Raw genomic sequence first — 20,798 nt, 5'->3', positions numbered from 1 at the left:
GAGTTTTGGTCTGTTTTCCACCATAGACAAACTGTGAAATCTGCATATGATCTGCTAAAGGTTTATTATTCATATTTCAGCTTAGATGAGCTCAGTATGAAAGCTTGTTTCTGCCGTGGAATAACCAATAATAAAGGTGCTTGCGAGTTCATATCTCACAATAAATTCACAAGTCTGAATTATGAGATAAAGAGTCGTAATTATCTTTATTTTTTATTCTGCAGCAGAAACAAGCTTCCACAGTCATGAACTAGAGTAAAGAACAGGACACACACACACACACACACACACACACACACACACACTGAAATAGAGTAAAGAACAGGAGTCACATTTGAATTATAAACATGGAGAGACACTGTGGCCCCTTACTCATGTTCACATGAATAATGTTATAGAGTGTATAATGTTATAAGGCCCTATCTCACACCCAGCACAATTGACTTTGTACAGCGACGCATGTCTCATTCCTATTTCTCACCCGACACACAGCGGACTTTTCCCTCCACAGACGCACGTCGGTAAATTAGGGAATGAACTTGCGCTCCCGGGGGCGGTTCAGGGAAAAGAGGAGGCGTGTTCCGGCGCAAACGTTCCCTGGTGCTATTTTGCAGTTTCAGAAAACAATTCCTCCACAGACCAGGAGAAACCTCGTCTAAAGTCAGTGTTATTCAGATGCTATTTTAAGGGCGCACGCTTGGCCATAATGTAGCGTGTGCACAACGCTCATACACTTTGCTTCTCTCACACACAGACACAGCAGTTCACATTTTTAGAAAACCATACATTATTACCAGGAAAAATATTACCACATGAGGGAAATCATTGTGGTGTCCATGAAGATGTGAAAGAATAGGCATAAATCTAGCTTACACATTTACCCAAATTATCATACGTCTGTTTAACCGAAGCTAATTTGTTTGTGTTTCTCCATCCCCAACGTCACTTCTCTGTGTTTTACGGCCCTGACGAGAACGTCGGTCTCCTCGGCTGTGAACCGCTCCTGGCAAATCCGCCGTTATAATAGCAATCCGCCATGGAACAAGCGCGCCTGCTCTTAAAGGGAATGTGAGATGACGCTCTGATTGGTTTATTTCACGTTACGCCCAAACCACACCTATGAGTAATGAAGCTTCTTCAGACCAACACATTCTAGATTTGCGTCGGAGAGTCATTTATCCCGCCGGTATAATAGCAACAGCGCCCGAGACCCGCCCACAAAGTTACTTGCGTTTCGCGTTTAATACTTGCGTTTCAGATCGTTAAGATATGGCCCTCATTCATAACAGGACAGAATGGAATAATTGTCCATTTATTTATTGTAAATAAATGGAATAAAACTGCTCTGTTTCTCTACTAAAACGGTTCCAGATTCATGATGTTCTTCCTCAGTGTTTCGGCCTCGTTTTCCAGCACAAATATCTAAACACTCTCAAATCTTCCACTGGAGAAGAAGATGACCCCATTGGCAGATATTTCTTAAGAATAAACACAAGTAAACCGCACAAGTTTTAATCATAAACTCACTTCATTTTGATCAATTTCTCTCCTTATCTTCAGTCATTTTGCTTTTCCAGTGAATGATTTGAGAATGTTTAGATTTGTGCTGGAAAACGAGACCAAAACACTGAGGAAGAACATCATTATATTCAGCGAATGTTTAATGATCGATTGAGTGTTTGTGGTCCAGCTCGCAGGAGCGTCAGTTCTGCTCACACACCAGGAGAGAGAGAGGATAGAGGAACTACTGAGAGATCTGGAGGAAGAACAGAGAGATCCTGACCTAGAACCTCAGGTACACACAACACACTCACACTCACACTCACACACACACACACACACACACACACACACACACGCTCACTCACACACACTCTCACACACACACACACACACACACACACACGCTCACTCACTCACACACACTCACACACACACACACTCATACACTTGCACACACCCTTACACACACGCACACCCTTTTTTTGGTCAATTGGACAATTGAATCAAAAGCTGTTTCATGGACAGGTGTGGGTTATTCCTTCGTCATTTCTTCATCAATTCAGCAGGTCAAAGGTCGGAGTTGAGGGGCCGTTTACACGACACCGTTTTCAACTAAAAACGCAAAACTTTTTATGCGTTTTGGCCGTTCGTTTACACGACAGCGGCGTTTAGGGTGCCTGAAAACACAAAGTTAACAGGGTTCAAAGTGCAGGTTTTTGAGAACGGCCTCTGTGTAAACAACAAAAACACGAATCTCTGAAGACGATGATGTCATTCACACGCGTATTACGTGTTCAGTCTATCGTGTTTCATCGCCATCTACTGGCCTGGCAGCAGAATACAGCGGTTTCAGTCGTTTACGCGGATCCGTGTGAATGGGGATCGTTTTGACAATGATGTCGTCTGTACGCGGAAAACTCAAAGGAAAAACTTCTCCGTTTTAAGTCAAACTGGCCATCATTACGCTTCAAAAACACCACAAACCCATCCGAGAGATAGCAGGAACGTCAGGAGTGGCCAGATCAACGGTTTGGTGCATTCTGAGGAAAAAAGACCAGTGGGTTGTAACTTTGGAAAACCAGAAGAGTTAATGTCAATGTCAAGATTAGAATTAGTCAATAGATCTTCTAAAAGTGTCGTATAAACATGTGATTAGCCAATGAAAGAAATCAAATCATGGAAGCTTGTTTCCATCCAAGAATAAAAACACATAAAAAGGTCACTGCGACTTTTATCTCTCAATCCTGACGTCCGCACTGAGATCTGACCCAGAGCCCGTCTACGCAGAGCCTGGCCACTCCCTATTAAGTCCTATTGTACCGAATGTTGGTTGTAGTTCCCCCAGAGCTCCACTGGGGGCGATCGCCCATGAGTGCAGACTGAATGGGAGTCTATGGGGCTAGACGGCTAAATGTGTCTCTTTCACCCGATTGCCGCTGAGAAATCTCAGATTTGATTGTAGGTTTTGCCAGTTCAACATGGGTTATAGGTCGAAAGTTGAATGAACGAGTACTTATGTCGTTTTGATTTCTTACAGGTTGAGTTGTTGTTGCCCATAACACGCTAGCATTCTGCTAATGAACGCTGATTGGTCAGTGAAGGACTGATTACGACCAGAGATACTGCTTGATGGTCTTTTAAAACAACAAAACAAAACCTCTTCTAGCACGTGTGTTTACCTGTGTCAGCGGTGTGTGTTTACCTGTGTCAGCTGTGTGTGTTTACCTGTGTTTACCTGTGTCTGCTGTGTGTGTTTACCTGTGTCAGCTGTGTGTGTTTACCTGTGTCAGCTGTGTGTGTTTACCTGTGAGCTGTGTGTGTTTACCTGTGTGTTTACCTGTGTCAGCTGTGTGTGTTTACCTGTGTCAGCTGTGTGTGTTTACCTGTGTCAGCTGTGTGTGTTTACCTGTGTCAGCTGTGTGTGTTTACCTGTGAGCTGTGTGTGTTTACCTGTGTGTTTACCTGTGTCAGCTGTGTGTGTTTACCTGTGTCAGCTGTGTGTGTCAGCTGTGTGTGTTTACCTGTGTCAGCTGTGTGTGTTTACCTGTGTCAGCTGTGTGTGTTTACCTGTGTCAGCTGTGTGTGTTTACCTGTGTGTTTACCTGTGTCAGCTGTGTGTGTTTACCTGTGTCAGCTGTGTGTGTTTACCTGTGTCAGCTGTGTGTGTTTACCTGTGTGTTTACCTGTGTCAGCTGTGTGTGTTTACCTGTGTCAGCTGTGTGTGTTTACCTGTGTCAGCTGTGTGTGTTTACCTGTGTCAGCTGTGTGTTTACCTGTGTCAGCTGTGTGTGTTTACCTGTGTCAGCTGTGTGTGTTTACCTGTGTCAGCTGTGTGTGTTTACCTGTGTTTACCTGTGTCAGCTGTGTGTTTACCTGTGTCAGCTGTGTGTGTGTTTACCTGTGTCAGCTGTGTGTGTTTACCTGTGTGTTTACCTGTGTCAGCTGTGTGTGTTTACCTGTGTCAGCTGTGTGTGTTTACCTGTGTTTACCTGTGTCAGCTGTGTGTGTCAGCTGTGTGTGTTTACCTGTGTCAGCTGTGTGTGTTTACCTGTGTCAGCTGTGTTGTGTTTACCTGTGTGTTTACCTGTGTCAGCTGTGTGTGTTTACCTGTGTCAGCTGTGTGTGTTTACCTGTGTCAGCTGTGTGTGTTTACCTGTGTGTTTACCTGTGTCAGCTGTGTGTGTTTACCTGTGTCAGCTGTGTGTGTTTACCTGTGTCAGCTGTGTGTGTTTACCTGTGTCAGCTGTGTTGTGTTTACCTGTGTGTTTACCTGTGTCAGCTGTGTTGTGTTTACCTGTGTGTTTACCTGTGTCAGCTGTGTGTGTTTACCTGTGTTTACCTGTGTCAGCTGTGTGTGTTTACCTGTGTGTTTACCTGTGTCAGCTGTGTTGTGTTTACCTGTGTTTACCTGTGTCAGCTGTGTTGTGTTTACCTGTGTGTTTACCTGTGTCAGCTGTGTTGTGTTTACCTGTGTGTTTACCTGTGTCAGCTGTGTTGTGTTTACCTGTGTTTACCTGTGTCAGCTGTGTGTGTTTACCTGTGTCAGCTGTGTGTGTTTACCTGTGTCAGCTGTGTTGTGTTTACCTGTGTGTTTACCTGTGTCAGCTGTGTTGTGTTTACCTGTGTGTTTACCTGTGTCAGCTGTGTGTGTTTACCTGTGTCAGCTGTGTGTGTTTGCCTGTGTCAGCTGTGTGTGTTTACCTGTGTCAGCTGTGTGTGTTTACCTGTGTCAGCTGTGTGTGTTTACCTGTGTCAGCTGTTAGGGTTAGGGTTAGCGCGAAAGCACCAAAGTGACTGAAGGATTGCCGTAAAGCAGTATCTCTGGTCATACGATGTGTATGACGTCATTGACATTTTAAAAGACTTTTTAAAGCAAATAAGTGACTCTAAAAAATCTAACACCCAGCAATGTGTAATTTCTTTGCATCTCCTTTCGAATACAACATTCAAATTACTAGACAAAAACATTATATCCTGAGAAAAGAGGATTTTGAGCGGTATAGCGCCATAGACCTCCATTCATTCTGCACTCGTCCTGTGAGCGCCCTCATGTGGAGCCAGAGTGGAACTGCACTCGTCCTGTGAGCGCCCTCATGTGGAGCCAGAGTGGAACTGCAACCAGTTCAGAAGCCAGACGTTTACTGAGAGTGGACATTCTCCCCTTATTAGACATTCTCTGTCTGACCTCTTTATTGTGAGATGAAAATGATGATTATTTGATGTTCCTGTGGCTTCTGTGGGTCAGGGTTGATCTTCAGGCTGGTGTTTACGAGCTCCTCTTCTATTCTGATCTCCCCGCCGCAGGAGCTGGCCTCTACGGTTACAGCGTTCTTCTTTCCTTTGCTAACCGGTTTCTGTAATTACTGTTGTGAAACCGAACGGGATCGCAGATGCTCTTCCGATGGAAACTTCCTGTTATTGCAAGAGCTTGTTGTGGATGTTCAGCAGATGTTTGATGTCGTTTGGACTCGCAAATCATTTCTCTGTGTGTGTGTTCGGCTCTTTGACCCTGAGACGCACAGCCGGATCAGACATATTTCAGTTCGGTAGTAAATCGTTCTCCAGACGGAGAGAGTGACGGAATGAAGGAGAGAAGTCAATCAGCTTTATTTCTACAGGGTTCACACAAGGTGCTTTAATGTAAGTCTTGGAAAACCCTTGAAAACAGTCATTTATATACAGCTTTCCTGGAGCTCAAACAGTGGAGCGCTGGCGCTTGCAACGCCACGGTCACGGGTTCGATTCCCAGGGAAAGCAAGATCTGATAAGAATGTAAATGTGTAGCTTGAAATGCAATGGAAGTCGCTTTGGATAAAAGCGTTTGCCAAATGCATCAATGTAAATGGTACAATCTTTTCCCGCAGAATGAACACTGATGAACCCCCATCACACCTTATTCACTGAACAATAATAGCCATTATAAACTTTGTATTTAATATATTATTAAATGCATTGTAAGTTGTATTTTGGATGCCTTATATCTGCAACTTATATGGAAAATTCTTTAAAAATACTGAAGATATTGTTTGATTAGTGCGATCTCTGATTGTAGTGTCTGAAAGTCCTGGAATTTAATTTGACCGTTTCTGTACGAACCCTGATCGACTCACAGTAATAAACAGATCAATGATGCAAACTTCATCAGATATGAGACACATTCAGATTCTAGAAAGACAATAGTGTAATTAAAAGATCCTCTCTGACCCGTCAGTAATGTTTTATTGAATTGTGGGATGATTTCTGATTATTTCTAACTCTCCAAACACACAGATCCTCTACTATTATAACAGATAAAGCTTCTTTTTGATCAGTTGGTCAGTTGTTGAAGTCGATTGAAAGTGAAGTTGTGCTGCTCTCTTCTTCTGTTGTGTCGTATATCTGAGGGAAACGCTTCAGGAACAAGAACAAATGTGGGCGGGGCTTGATTGTGTCTGTGGGGAATTGATTGAATGGTTGTGGTTTGCTATTGGCTGATCTCCTGTGAGTGACAGGTTATAGCCCCGCCCACATCATCAGAGAAGAGAAGAGATGTTATTCTGATTCAGGATTATTAACACAATAATGATGTGCACCGATAAATCGTTCAGAAGAGTCGATTAATATGATTTTTTGGTATTTTACAGCACGACTGCGGTCCGAGATCCACACCTTCTGTTGGAGTCTCACTTAATCTGTTTCTTCTCCAGTCTGTGTAAACTGCTGATTCTTCAGAACTGGATGATTGTGTTTCCAGCCAAACACTGATCGGTGTGTTTCACCAGAACCGTACACAATCATCACTTAAATGATCAAAAAGATACACAATTTACACAACATAAGCCGTTTATATTACAATAAATACACTTCGTTAGACAGAATAAACGTTACCCAACAATCCACACGTCTTATATAATAAGACTCTATGATAAACTCTGAATCAACACACACCAATGCATCATTTCTCTAAATGTCAGAATTATTTGTTAACGAACAAGTACTTCAGTGAGTTCATTGTTTCTGCATTAAATTACATTGTTTAAATTAATACATTTCTAGCTAACTGTAATTTTGTATATGTACATTTCTGAAATACATAACTTAGACAGTCTCCTCTGATAACAGATCACTCAGTGGACTCATGCACTTTCTGTAAGGCCGCTTTGAAACGATTTGTATTGTGAAAAGCGCTAAACGTGAATTGAACTGAATTGAAAGAAACAGTAAATGCACAGAAACATCTCTAGAAAGACGCCGCTGACACGTTCCTCTTTACGAGCCTCGACTCATGATGGACGTTTAGCCCACAGATGTGGAGCTCGACTGATCCTGATGCCGAACAAAGAGGCTTCTGTCAGGCGTCTCCCTGGTTCTGATCCGGCTGTATTCTCCAACGTGACCCAATGGAAATAAGCTGCTAATATCATGTGGCTCGTAATCTTCAATCAGAATCAGTTCCTCTAGTTCCTCTTCTCTTCTCTGATGATGTGGGCGGGGCTATAACCTGTCACTCACAGGAGATCAGCCAATAGCAAACCACAACCATCCAATCAAATCCCCACAGACACAATCAAGCCCCGCCCACTTTTGTTCTTGTTCCAGAAGCGTTTCTCTCGAATAGAGAAAAGATGTGCGCAACTTCACTTTCCTGACGACTTTTTATCATTTTAAGATTATAGTTTGAAAACCTTCCACTGATTTTGATAGAACGTTTGGTAACGGCATCATCATCATGTATTTATATAGTTTGCATATCTTCATCTTCTTTGCATATATTTAACCATTTAATGGTCCATTTCAGTCATGTGACTCTTCTGTGAAAATGTTTTCTGCAACCTCCAATGATCAGCACTTTTTCTTTGTTTCTCTGTTCGTGTGTTTTTGTTTTACTGGTCATAAATATGAGCGAAAAAGTCTAATGCAGATTTTCAAAACCAAAACCGGACTTTTCTTGCACTGTATTTCAGAAATGTACATATAAAATCACAGTTAGCTGAAAATCTACTAATTTAAGGCAGAAAGGATGAGCTCACTGAAGTCATTCGGAGCCGCTGAGTTCCTCTGAGCTCACGCTCGTTATATTGAGATCTTTAATGACCCTTCAGTCTTTCCTGCGCGCGGGCAGCGGGACAAAGCTGACCTCACGCTCGCCGCTCGGCCTGATGGGAGATTTGCTCACTGGGAAACAGAAGGACATTAGTCAAGACTTAGATATTTGGCTTTGAAGGGATAGTTGGACGAGCGATCAGAATACAGTGTGACGTCCAAGAGCAAATGCCAGGTGCAGAAAATCTGTGACCAATATTGAGAGCAAATAAAATAAGTGTTATTGAGAAGCTTTCAGTCGAGTTGAACAGAAGTTTGCTTATGATATATAAAGCCTGCAGAAAATAATGTTGCTTTCCCATGAATCAAGAGGATTTTTCTGACCCAGTTGTCAGATATTTGTTCTTGTTTTAAGCTCAAACTCACTTCATTTTGATACTGAAAACAAGATTTAAAGTCCCCCTGTGGTGTAAATCCAGCTTTTAAAGTTGTTTATGTGTCTATGTGGTGTTTTTAATCTGCTTTAAGACAAAGCATGTGTAAGTTCATAAGTCGACACCATTGCTGAGTATTTCCTCCTTAAAACTGCAGTGAACCAAAGACAGTCTCAAACACACGCTTTGGTGTTTCTGACGTCACAAACTACCTTGTAACCAATCAGATCAACGTGTGATCGTCAACCAGTGGATCTCTGAGCTGAGTGAGTGAATGGAGGCGGGGCTCATTTGCATATTCATAGAACCGCGCATACTAAATGAGGCAAGGGTGTCGAGTTACACTCAAGATATTTTAAGGCATGAAAAACGTTTAAATATGTCATTTTGGTGATCAAAGATGAGCTTTAAAGGGTTGAAATGAGGGGGACTTTAATATCTTCAATCATCTTGCTTTTTACAGTAAATGTGTCTTGATTTATCCCTCTGGTGCTCTTCGCGGGTCGGTCAAAAGATTATTTTATTTTGTCAATGAAGTGAATGTACAAATTTTTTGTTTGATCATGTTTTTTATTTAATATTTTGTATTTGTAGGGGATTTTTTTTTATACTAAATTATATTTACGCTGTATTTATAATCCATTTATTCACTTTTTGAGCATAGACCTGAAAATGTCATTTCCAACTTAAACTGTGGTAAATCTTGAACGCTTTAGAGCGACAGACTGAAGTTTGATCTCTTTTTAAAGACGACACTTGGCAGATTATTGATGAAGTGAAAAAAGTCAACTTAAAAAAAGTTAAGAAACAACATAACAAATGTATTGTTATGAAAAATGCACAAAAATACTATTTTAAATTTTTTTATGAAATATATATTTGCAAAAACATGTTTTTCTCTAAAACTAAGAAAATCAAAGCCATAAATCTAAACAAGTCGTGTTCCAAATTTTAGCTTGATATCTCAGTAAATGATCTTTCAGTGAGAGTGTGTTCGGCTGCAGTACCAAACGCCTCCACTAGAGGAAACTCGCCTCTCATTCATTTCCAATGCGCTCGTTTCTGACCGCGAGGAGCACAAGTGGGACTATTGCTTACAGGACCATTTAAACTCCAAACTCGGCTAAGACCTTCAGACTATTCTGACTCGGTGTGCTATATCTTTTCTAACTGATCAGACTTACGGTTTTCCTAAAAACTCGGAAAAACTCCCATTGACTTTACACTGTGGAATGTTTAGATTTTCAAACTCACCAACTGTCAAAAATTAAAATCTAAACACCTTGAAGACTAAATCAAACTGCCGCTCTATATACTATATGAGCCAATGAGACTCATTTAAACTAACAAACTCATCTATATCTACTTCAAACTACTTTAAACTTTAAACTACTTGAAACTTCTATTTTAATTTTAAGTGTGTGTTCACATAGCAAGTGCAAAACCTTTACCAAGTTTCGTACCATTCCGATGTAGTAAAAAAAAAAAAAAAAATTAATAATAATAATTGTGTCCATTTTGATCATCTGGCGTCTGATGTCTCTAACACACGCTCTCTTGTGTTTTTCAGGCGTTCTCGTCGTCTCTCTCAGCCCGTGAAGGTTTCAGTCCCGAACCGTCTGAACTCCACAGTCTGCGTCTCATCGACTCCAGGCTTCAGCTGCTACTTCCTGTTCATCACTTCCTGTCTGTGAGGAGCCGCTGCTCAGAACACTCTCCGTCTCAGGTGCGGCCTGCTTTCACTGAGGTCCTCTTCACCTGTCACGTCACTCGCATTCTTTATTTTGTAAATAATTAAATAATAATTACAATAATAATTGTAAATAGTTTCCTCAATCTGAGCGGTACAAGACGTCGCTACTTTTCCTAAGTTTTCCACCTGAACACACAAAACACATTTGACTCGATTCTACAATGTTAAGCGGCTGAAAAAAAACTCCTATAATTCAGAGCATTTATTTATTTATTTCCCGAATAAAAATCAATAGATCCAACACAATGCAGATCATGCGATACTGGTTTATTCTGACCTGTTTGGTACCATTTACTTTTCTGAGTTATTGAAATGTGATGTTTTTTGTTTGAAATGAATGATAAATGATCGACTACTACTCTGTCTTTTCTTTATAGCATGGTCAGATTCGTCTAAGCATATTTTGGCATCTTTGTATAGTCTCACCCAACACAGATGTTGTTGTTGTTGTTTTTGTTTAAAATTACAATTTTAACTTGTGATAAAATCAAAAACTTCAGAGGTTAAATTCGTTATAACAATGGTTTATAGAGTTCAGTCTATATGCAGCCATTGAGTTCTTCAGCCATCTAGTGGCTATTGATATTATTGTTTTTTTGTTATTTTTATACCGACATATGACACCACATTTTTAGGTTTTGTCTGTCTGAACTTACTGGAATGATTTTTTTTACTGAAGTTAAAGAAATATTAAATATAACAAAAAAATAAGCATAATTTATATAGGAAAATATGGTGCTTTTAGAGGTAAATAAATTCAAAAATACCCCAAAAATAATTAAGAAACGGCATAAATCGATAGTTTTTATTTTATCGAAGATAGTGATATAACATTTATTTAAAAAACAAAAACTAATTTTGGATCACACCTGAGACATTCATGCCCAAGTTTGTCCACGAAGGCGGAATTAATGCATTAATAAGGACTGCTGTGTGGATACGGCTTGAGGGTTAAATTGTTTGGTCAGTTTAAGCATTAAAAGAGCCGTTTCATGTCTATCCTCGTGTTATTCAGCTGGTTGAGGTTGATATGGGATTTAGAAAGTAATTAGTAATAAGTACTCTTAATAAAGAGTAATTAGTACAGTAACATAATTACACTGATGAACATGTAATTAGTAACTAGTAATTAATGACTTTGTTAGAGTCACGTGCCCAACACTGCTCTGCGGATCATTCATGGCGTCTGTGGAGCGGTTTAATCCAGTAACTGTGATCTTGAATCGTAATAAAGCGATCTTTAAAATAGGCACATTAGTATCTGAGCATCTGGAATGAGTGTGTGTGAATGTGCTCATGATGAGCGTCTGTAACAGTAGCTCATCTCCACACCAGGCCAAGGCTGACGAAGGGTCGTAAATAATGAAATATTGAGCTTCATTTCTCGTGTGATTCGTCCCGGGAGCGTCTGAAACTCTTTCCCGGTGACGCCGGTTCTGGCGTGAGCTCGGCGTTCACTGATTCCATGAGTCTTCAGGAGAGAGGCTTCAGTGGCTCGCGTTCAGAACGACTGAGAATCTCTAATTACCTCCAAAACAACGAGCTGATCCTGTTTCTGCTTCTCAATGAAGATTCACTGCAAAAATGATGTTCTTCCTCAGTGTTTCTGTCTTGCACAAGTGCCTAAATATTCTTAAAGTCCCCCTGTAGTCCATCATTTTATCTCTTAAAGCTCATCTCTGATCACCAAAATGACATATTTAAACATTTTTCATGTCTTAAAATATCTTGACTGTAACTCGACACCCTCGCCTCATTTAGTATGCGCGGTTCTATGAATATGCAAATGAGCCCCGCCTCCACTCACTCACTCAGCTCTGAGATCCACTGGTTGACGATCACACGTTGATCTGATTGGTTACAAGGTAGTTTGTGACGTCAGAAACACCAGCGATTTCAAAGCGTGTGTTTGAGACTGTCTTTGGTTCACTGCAGTTTTAAGGAGGAAATACTCAGCAATGGTGTCGACTTATGAACTTACACATGCTTTGTCTTAAAGCAGATTAAAAACACCACATAGACACATAAACTACATTAAAAGCTGGATTTCACCACAGGGAGACTTTAAATCAAGATACATTTTACTTGAGAAGCTAAATGACTTAAGTCATTATATTAAGTCTAGTTTACTGTAAAATAAAGTGAGTTTGTGCTTTAAAACAAGAACAGATATCTAGCAATGGAGTCAGAAAAATACACATGTTTTCCCTGTGAAGTGTACTTTTCTGACTCCGTTGGCAGATATTTGTTCTTTGTTCTCATTTTTCAGTAAACTTGACTTAAAGGGGTCATCAGATGCAAAATTCACTGTTATATGGTGTTTGCATATAAACGTGTCTCTGCAGTGTGTGGACACAACCACCACACCATGAAGAAAATAGTCTAAACTCTCAATAATCAAGCCGGCTGGATTTTCTGAGCAATATGATGTCATATTGCTCATGCTCCGCCCACAACCGCTGATGGACTGTCCCTTATTAGCATATTTCCCGTATTAGCATATTTCCCGTATTAGCATATATCCCGTATTAGCATATTTCCTGTATTAGCATATTTACCGTTTTAGCATATGTTTTGAGGAGGTAAAGCGTGTTGTTTTACAACCATTGAGGAATTTTAACCAAAGTATGTTACAAACTTTACATGAAGACCCTAAAGAATCACACAGCTTGTGGTAAATGGGCATCGATGACCCCTTTAATATCTTCAGTCGTTGTTTCTTGATTTAAGAATGTTTTAGATATTTGTGCTGGAAAACGAGACAAAAGCACTAAAAGCATCAGCTGATGAGCCTCGGCACACTGTGTCTAATCCACCAAACCAGCAGCGTTCCCATCACAGATTGACTTCAGCTGGGAATGTGGGTCGGATCGAGAACAGGGACTGGATCCAGTTGAGATCGAGGATTGTTTTTCTCCGGGAGGCTGTTGTGTTCTGTTGTCGTATCATGTGTTCAGTGTCTGGACTGACAGACGCCGGCAGCTTCACTTCATCAGGAGCGTGTGTGTGAGGATCGTGACTCTGGTCTTCAGGAGCGTGTGTGTGTGTGTGTGTGTGTGTGTGTGTGTTTGTGTGTGTGTGAGAGTGTGTGTGTGTGTGAGGATCGTGACTCTGGTCTTCAGGAGCATGTGTGTGTGTGAGAGTGTGTGTGTGTGTGAGGATCGTGACTCTGGTCTTCAGGAGCATGTGTGTGTGTGAGAGTGTGTGTGTGTGTGAGGATCGTGACTCTGGTCTTCAGGAGCGTGTGTGTGTGTGTGTGTGTGAGGATCGTGACTCTGGTCTTCAGGAGCGTGTGTGTGTGTGTGAGGATCGTGACTCTGGTCTTCAGGAGCGTGTGTGTGTGTGTGTGTGTGTGTGTGAGGATCGTGACTCTGGTCTTCAGGAGCGTGTGTGTGTGTGTGTGTGTGTGTGTGAGGATCGTGACTCTGGTCTTCAGGAGCGTGTGTGTGTGTGTGTGTGTGTGTGTGTGTGTGTGTGTGTGTGAGGATCGTGACTCTGGTCTTCAAGAGCATGTGTGTGTGTGTGTGAGGATCGTGACTCTGGTCTTCAGGAGCGTGTGTGTGTGTGTGTGTGTGTGTGAGAGTGTGTGATGATCTGGGCTAGTGTTAGTCCTGGTCTGGCTGCTTTACTGCACAAAATGCGGTTCTTACTCAGTATGTTTGTCTCGTTTCCAGTCCAAATATCTAAGAATTCTTAAATCAAGATGCATCTACTAGATGAGTAAAATCACATCAGATATATTGTCTTGTTTTCTGGGGAAATAAATCAAAATGAAGAGAGTTTGTGCATTCAAACAGAAACTAGATTATTTTTCTGACCCCGTTAGCAGATCATTTTGCTTGTTTTAAGCACAAACTCACTTCATTTTGATGTATTTCCCCAGAAAACAAGACAATATATCTGATGTGATTTTACTCATCTAGTAGATGCATCTTGATTTAAGAGTTCTTAGATATTTGGACTGGAAACGAGACGTAAACACTGAGTGAGAGCCGTAGAGCCGGTGCTCAGGGAACTCTGGCTGTGTTCCTGCTTCCACGTGGCATCGGCCGAACACGAGATCTCAGACTCTGTGACTCACTCAGGCTCTGCTTTCATGAGAGAGCGCCAGTTTCCAGTGCAGGACCGACACAGCAGAAGTCTGGGCTCGTTTAGTGGTGTTTTATATACGATTATAGCATTTATTTAGTTTTAGTCATTTTGCTATTTCTATATACTCTACCAGTCAAGAGTTTTGGATCTGTACGATTTTTTATGTTTTTAAAAGAAGTCTCTTCTGCTCACCAAGGCGGCATTTATTTGATTAAAAATACACAAAATACAGTAAAAACAGTGAAATATTATTGTAATGTAAATCATCTGTTCTCTATGTGAATATACAGTAAAGTGTAATTTATTCCTGTGATCAAAGCTGAATGTTCAGCATCATTACTCCAGTCTTCAGTGTCACATGATCCTTCACAAATCACTCTAATATGAGGATTTGATGATCAAGAAACATTTATGATTATTATCAGTGTTGAAAACAGTAAAGAATAAAGTACTGTTTAAAGAACAGAAAAGAAAAAGGGATTCTTTGAGTATAAAGTTAAAAAGAAAAAGCATTTATTTGAAATAGAATCTTTAAGAAAATTCAGCTTTAATCACAGGAATTAATTGCATTTTAAAATATATTAAAATAGAAAATAGTTATTTTAAATTGCCACAATATTACTATCAGGTGACTGGTGGTGTGGCTTAGTTTTAGTTTTAAGTTTTTGTCATTTTAGTGCTTCAACTTATTCCAGTTCTAGATGGACATCATTTCAAAGAACTTCATTTAAAGAACAAGCGTGTGTTTAGTGGTCGTGAGCGGCAGTAAATGTGGACTTGATGAACACACACGCGTGTGAGAATGAGCTCAGATCCCATGAACACTTTCAGTTTCTTCCCAGTGCTTTAGACTGAATCACAGAGAATATAGAACAGAAACATGTCAATCAAAGAGACTGAGCAGGAAGTGACATCAGTGTCAGCAGGTCATTGGGTCGGATCGAGAACAGGGACTGGATCCAGTTGAGATCGAGGATTGTTTTTCTCCAGGAGGCTGTTGTGTTCTGTTGTCGTATCATGTGTTCAGTGTCTGGACTGACAGACGCCGGCAGCTTCACTTCATCAGGAGCATTTCAGGAGGAGAATCACTTTCATTTCATTAATTAATGGCCAAAGTGTCGTACAGTCAACACACAAACACATAAAACCACCACACACACGCGACTGCTAACCGGTTTCAGCGTTCAGCCGCTTGGTTTTACACGTAACTTTGATTTATCGGCCCGTTTTTAATCGTTCTGTAGTTGTATGTGTGTTCGAGACTTCTCTCAACCTTTTGCCACATATGACTCCAAATCAAATCTACCCGAAACTTCACTTGTAGCTCAAACTATGAGTGTTACTTCTATGTTACTTTGGGAATAAAATCTCATGACTGTTCTTTAGGGGAGTCTGGAGGAGAACGCCGGTGACGGAGTCCTGTGGGACGCGAGACAGAGACGAGAAGAGGAGAAACGCCTGAGAGAAATCCAGCAGGAGCTGCAGATCCTGGAGGAGACCAGCGTGAGTTCAGACCAATCATTCGACTCATTCAGACCAATCATTCGACTCATTCAGACCAATCATTCGACTCATTCAGACCAATCATTCGACTCATTCAGACCAGTCATTCGACTCATTCAGACCAATCATTCGACTCATTCAGACCAATCATTCGACTCATTCAGACCAGTCATTCGACTCATTCAGACCAATCATTCGACTCATTCAGACTCAGACGACTCCGTTCATGAGTTTATACGACTCATTCAGACTGAGCAGAGCAGTGTGAGTTCAGACGAATCATTTGACTCGTTCAGACGAATCATTCGACTCGTTCAGACAAATCATTCGACTCATTGAGACTGAGACGACTCTGTTCATGAGTTCATACGAGTCATTTAGACTCAGACGACTCCGTTCATGAGTTCAAATGACTCATTGAGGCTCAGACGACTCCGTTTATGAGTTCATACAACCCATTCAGACTCAGACCACTCTGTTCATGAGTTCATACGACTCATTCAGACGAATCATTCGATTCATTCAGATGAATCATTCGACTCATTCAGACAAATCATTCGACTTATTCAGACTCAGACGACTCATTTAGACTCAGACGACTCCGTGTTCGTACGACTCATTCAGACTCAGACGACTCTGTTCATGAGTTCATTCGACTGATTCAGATTGAGCAGAGCAGCGTGAGTTCAGACGAATCATTTGACTCATTGACTCATACGACTCATTCAGACTCAGACGACTCCGTTATGAGTTCATACAACTCATTCAGACTCAGACGACTCCGTTATGAGTTCATACAACTCATTCAAACTCAGAAGACTCTGTTCATGAGTTCATACGACTCATTCAGACTCAGATGAATCAGTTCATACGACTCATTCAGACTCAGACGACTGTTCATGAGTTCATATGACTTGTTCAAACTCAGACGACTCTGTTCATGAGTTCATACGACTCATTCAGGCTCAGACGACTCTGTTCATTAGTTCATACGACTCATTCAGACTCAGACGACTCTGTTCATGAGTTCATATGACTTGTTCAAACTCAGACGACTCTGTTCATTAGTTCATACAACTCATTCAGACTCAGACGACTCTGTTCATTAGTTCATATGACTTGTTCAAACTCAGACGACTCTGTTCATTAGTTCATACAACTCATTCAGACTCAGACGACTCTGTTCATGAGTTCATATGACTTGTTCAAACTCAGACGACTCTGTTCATTAGTTCATACAACTCATTCAGACTCAGACGACTCTGTTCATTAGTTCATATGACTTGTTCAAACTCAGACGACTCTGTTCATTAGTTCATACGACTCATTCAGACTCAGACGACTCTGTTCATGAGTTCATATGACTTGTTCAAACTCAGACGACTCTGTTCATTAGTTCATACAACTCATTCAGACTCAGACGACTCTGTTCATTAGTTCATATGACTTGTTCAAACTCAGACGACTCTGTTCATTAGTTCATACAACTCATTCAGACTCAGACGACTCTGTTCATTAGTTCATATGACTTGTTCAAACTCAGACGACTCTGTTCATTAGTTCATACAACTCATTCAGACTCAGACGACTCTGTTCATGAGTTCATATGACTTGTTCAAACTCAGACGACTCTGTTCATGAGTTCATACAACTCATTCAGACTCAGACGACTCTGTTCATTAGTTCATATGACTTGTTCAAACTCAGACGACTCTGTTCATTAGTTCATACGACTCATTCAGACTCAGATGATTCAGTTCATACGACTCATTTAGACTCAGACGACTCTGTTCATTAGTTCATATGACTTGTTCAAACTCAGACGACTCTGTTCATGAGTTCATACGACTCATTCAGACTCAGATGACTCAGTTCATACGACTCATTCAGACTCAGACGACTCTGTTCATGAGTTCATACGACTCATTCAGACTCAGACGACTCAGTTCATACGACTCATTTAGACTCATGAGGAACGAATTGTGTGTTCACTACTAATGCACTTCAAGAATATCTCATATTTATAGCTTTATTTTCTTTCTTCATTCTCTCTCTCTCAGATGTTTAGTCTGAAAGGCTGAGTTTTTGTCAACAGTTTGAGGAGACTGGAGACGTTAAAAGCTTTGCGGAGACTGTTTGATGTGTGTGATCGATGATCAGAAGAACTGCAGTATTTCTCTGTGTTTCGACGACTCTTCATGATGAGCTTCACAGGAGCCACTGAACGCTTGTGTGATTTAGATCATAGATGAAGTTAATCTCAGTGATCATTGGGTCATCATTCATCACTCTCGTGTCCTTCAGTGACCTTCATCTATATATCCTGATCTAAACACACTATTACACCAGTTTAATATTGTGTGTGAGGATTAGAAATGATGATGATGATGAGTGAAGCTGCGTGTGATTCTGTGTGTTGTGATTCGTGAATCGCTCACTCGTGAACTGAAGAAGATTCGCTGTGTTTCGGCTCACTGGAGGAGGTTTATAACGGAGTGTGTGTGTGTGGAGTGTGTGAAGGAGATTCGCTTGATTCGGTTTATAACGGAGTGTGTGAAGGTCTTCACACTGTTCACTAGTATTTCACACGCGTCTGTGAGTGTGTTCAGCCGTCGTTCACAGGCCAGACGCTCACCGCTGTAAACACTGCTCACGTGTTCACACACACACACATCTGTGTGAGAGTGTCTGAGGGTCAAACACGACTGGAGATCAGGAGTTAGAGCTGTAAACAGGAGCAGATATCTGCCAGTCAGACTAACACACTTCATCTATTTTTCTGACTCCACTGACGGATATAAGCTTAAAGCATAAGCATCAATAAAAGCACAAGTTTTCATCATAAACTCGCTTCATTTTGATCATGTTCTCTTCTTGTCGTTGTTCTTCTCCAGTGATTCTCGATTTAAGAGTGTTTAGATATTTGCTGGAAAACCAGACCGAGTGTGTGTGTATTTGAGTATAACTGTAAGTGTGAGTGTGTGTGTGTGAGTATAAGAGCTCACGATCTTCTCTCCACAGGCGCTGGTTCTGTCGGAGGATCAGCTGAGGGATCTCCTGCTGGAGTGTGAAGATGAACTCCTCCGATCTCCTGCTTCTGGAGCTTCTCTCGGATCGCGGGTCTGACGGAGTGAGGGAACACAACAGCGGGACAACACGGAGAGAAAGGCATGAAATATGACAGAGAACGTTCTTCTGTTTCATATTTTGCATAATGCTTTTATAGTTACGCAATAATCACATGAAAGTGTGTTTGTCATTGTGTCTCTGATCTGCTCGCCAGCGTCATTATCTCAATCAGACTGAAGGACAGATGGAAAATAAAATGTTCTTTTTCAAAAATCAAACCAATATGTATTTTTCTTCGTGTCATGAGCTTTTGATTAAACCCCCTAAAAAATCCATCTGAACATCTGACCCTGTTCTGTTCTTCTTCATTAATGGGTTAGTGGAGAACCCGAGATGACCTTGTGTTGTGGCTCATTACCACCACATGTGCATACACTACTGTTCAAAACACATCGTTTTAAATAAATTATTTTTATTCAGCATTAAATTAATCAAAAATGACACGATTTCTAAATGCTTCTTCAAAATTTGTTCAATTAAAAAAAAAAAAAAAATGTATGAATAAATGTATGACAGTTTCCTCATTAATATGAAGCAGCACAACTGTTTTCAACATTGATAATAATCATAAATGTTTATTGAGCATCAAATCCTCATATTATAATGTCAGTCCTGAAAACAACAGTCACACTTGTGCTCCTCGTCAGAAATGAGCGCATTGGAAATGAATGAGACGAATCTGAGGCCAAACAGAATCTGACTGAGAGATATCGCGCTCAAACACAACCTGTTCAGGTTTATGGTTTTGATTTTCTAGCAGTTTTAGAGAAAAACTTGAAAAATATGAAAAATGCACAAAGATACTATTTTGAATTTTTACAATTTCACTTTTTTTTTTTAAAGAGATCAAACTTCAGTCTGTCGCTCGAAAGCATTCAAGATTTTCCACAGTTTAAGTTGGAAATTTATTTTCAGGTCTATGCTCAAAAAGTGAATAAATACCAAAATATTTAATAATACCCTAAAAATACAAAATATTTCATAAAAATCATTATCGTACTAAAGTATACTGCAATCATTTCATTGAAATAAAACAAAAAAAATCTTCATTTTTGACCGACTCGCAAAGAGCACCAGAGGGTTAAAAATCATACAAAGTCCAGAGATGAAATCATAAATGTAAAATCTTGTAGACTGAGTGTAACGTGAGGTTCGTAGTGTCCGTGTGCGATCGGGTGTCGTGTTCATATGGACGTGTTTCAGCGACTCCGGCATTCCCAGCATTCCTGACCTTGAAGGTGAACCGTGTGTTTGTGGATAAATGAACCCAGGACTTCATGTGAACGATTGGGAGGAAATAAGAAAACTCTTTTGACCAAAGTAGCTTTTTTTGTCCCAGTAACCATAAACCAAACCACAGCCATAGACAGTAGAATTAAAATCCACTGGATTTCTAGGTGAAGATTGAGGTTTCTAGTGTAAAATCAGGCCGTCAGACTGTATATTTAAGCTGAGCACGTCATGGAAAGATGTAATTTTAGCTGATTCTGGAGTTTAGAGTGACTGTGAGCAGCTTGTAAACAGAAAAGCACTTCATTCGCAATTTTTACTCAAAAGTTTTTATTATGATTTTACAAAATTATTGATAAGAATTGAACAACATTATTGAATAAAACTGGTAACAATACTGACATTAAAGCATCCATAAAAAACAAAGAAAATCCTCATCAGTGTGCAAACAGTTTATACAAATTCTTCCAATGTCAGGTTACAGTTCATTATAAATTATTTAAATAGCATATATCTACACATATGACATTAAAATAGAAAAAACAAAACTTTACCAATAACTTACTTAAAAAAAACAAAAAAAACAATTAGGCAAAAACTTATTTATATTAACAACTTTCCATTCACGTTCT

At 40.3% G+C, this 20,798-nt stretch overlaps 1 protein-coding gene across 8 annotated transcripts in view; it reads left to right on the top strand.

The window, feature by feature from the left end:
* Positions 1-19,215, top strand: part of fsip1 (fibrous sheath interacting protein 1) — a 34,615-nt gene extending 15,400 nt beyond the window's left edge. For 5 of the 8 annotated variants that reach the window (XM_084394368.1, XM_084394367.1, XM_084394366.1 and 2 more), the window contains exons 10-13: positions 1,691-1,795; positions 10,030-10,185; positions 15,691-15,807; positions 18,829-19,215. In XM_084394368.1, coding sequence (XP_084250494.1) covers positions 1,691-1,795; positions 10,030-10,185; positions 15,691-15,807; positions 18,829-18,933 — 483 coding nt within the window. In that variant the 3' untranslated portion in view covers positions 18,934-19,215. The remainder of the gene's footprint in view (positions 1-1,690; positions 1,796-10,029; positions 10,186-15,690; positions 15,808-18,828) is intronic. The other 3 variants (XM_084394372.1, XM_084394373.1, XM_084394371.1) reach the window with 1 other exon arrangement.
* Positions 19,216-20,798: the final 1,583 nt, after the last annotated feature.

The sequence above is a fragment of the Rutilus rutilus genome (genome assembly GCF_951802725.1).
Source record: "Rutilus rutilus genome assembly, chromosome: 21".
In the NCBI taxonomy this organism is placed as follows: domain Eukaryota; kingdom Metazoa; phylum Chordata; class Actinopteri; order Cypriniformes; family Leuciscidae; genus Rutilus; species Rutilus rutilus.
Note: the sequence above shows the minus strand (reverse complement) of the source record. Positions and strands in the feature narration are given on the sequence as shown.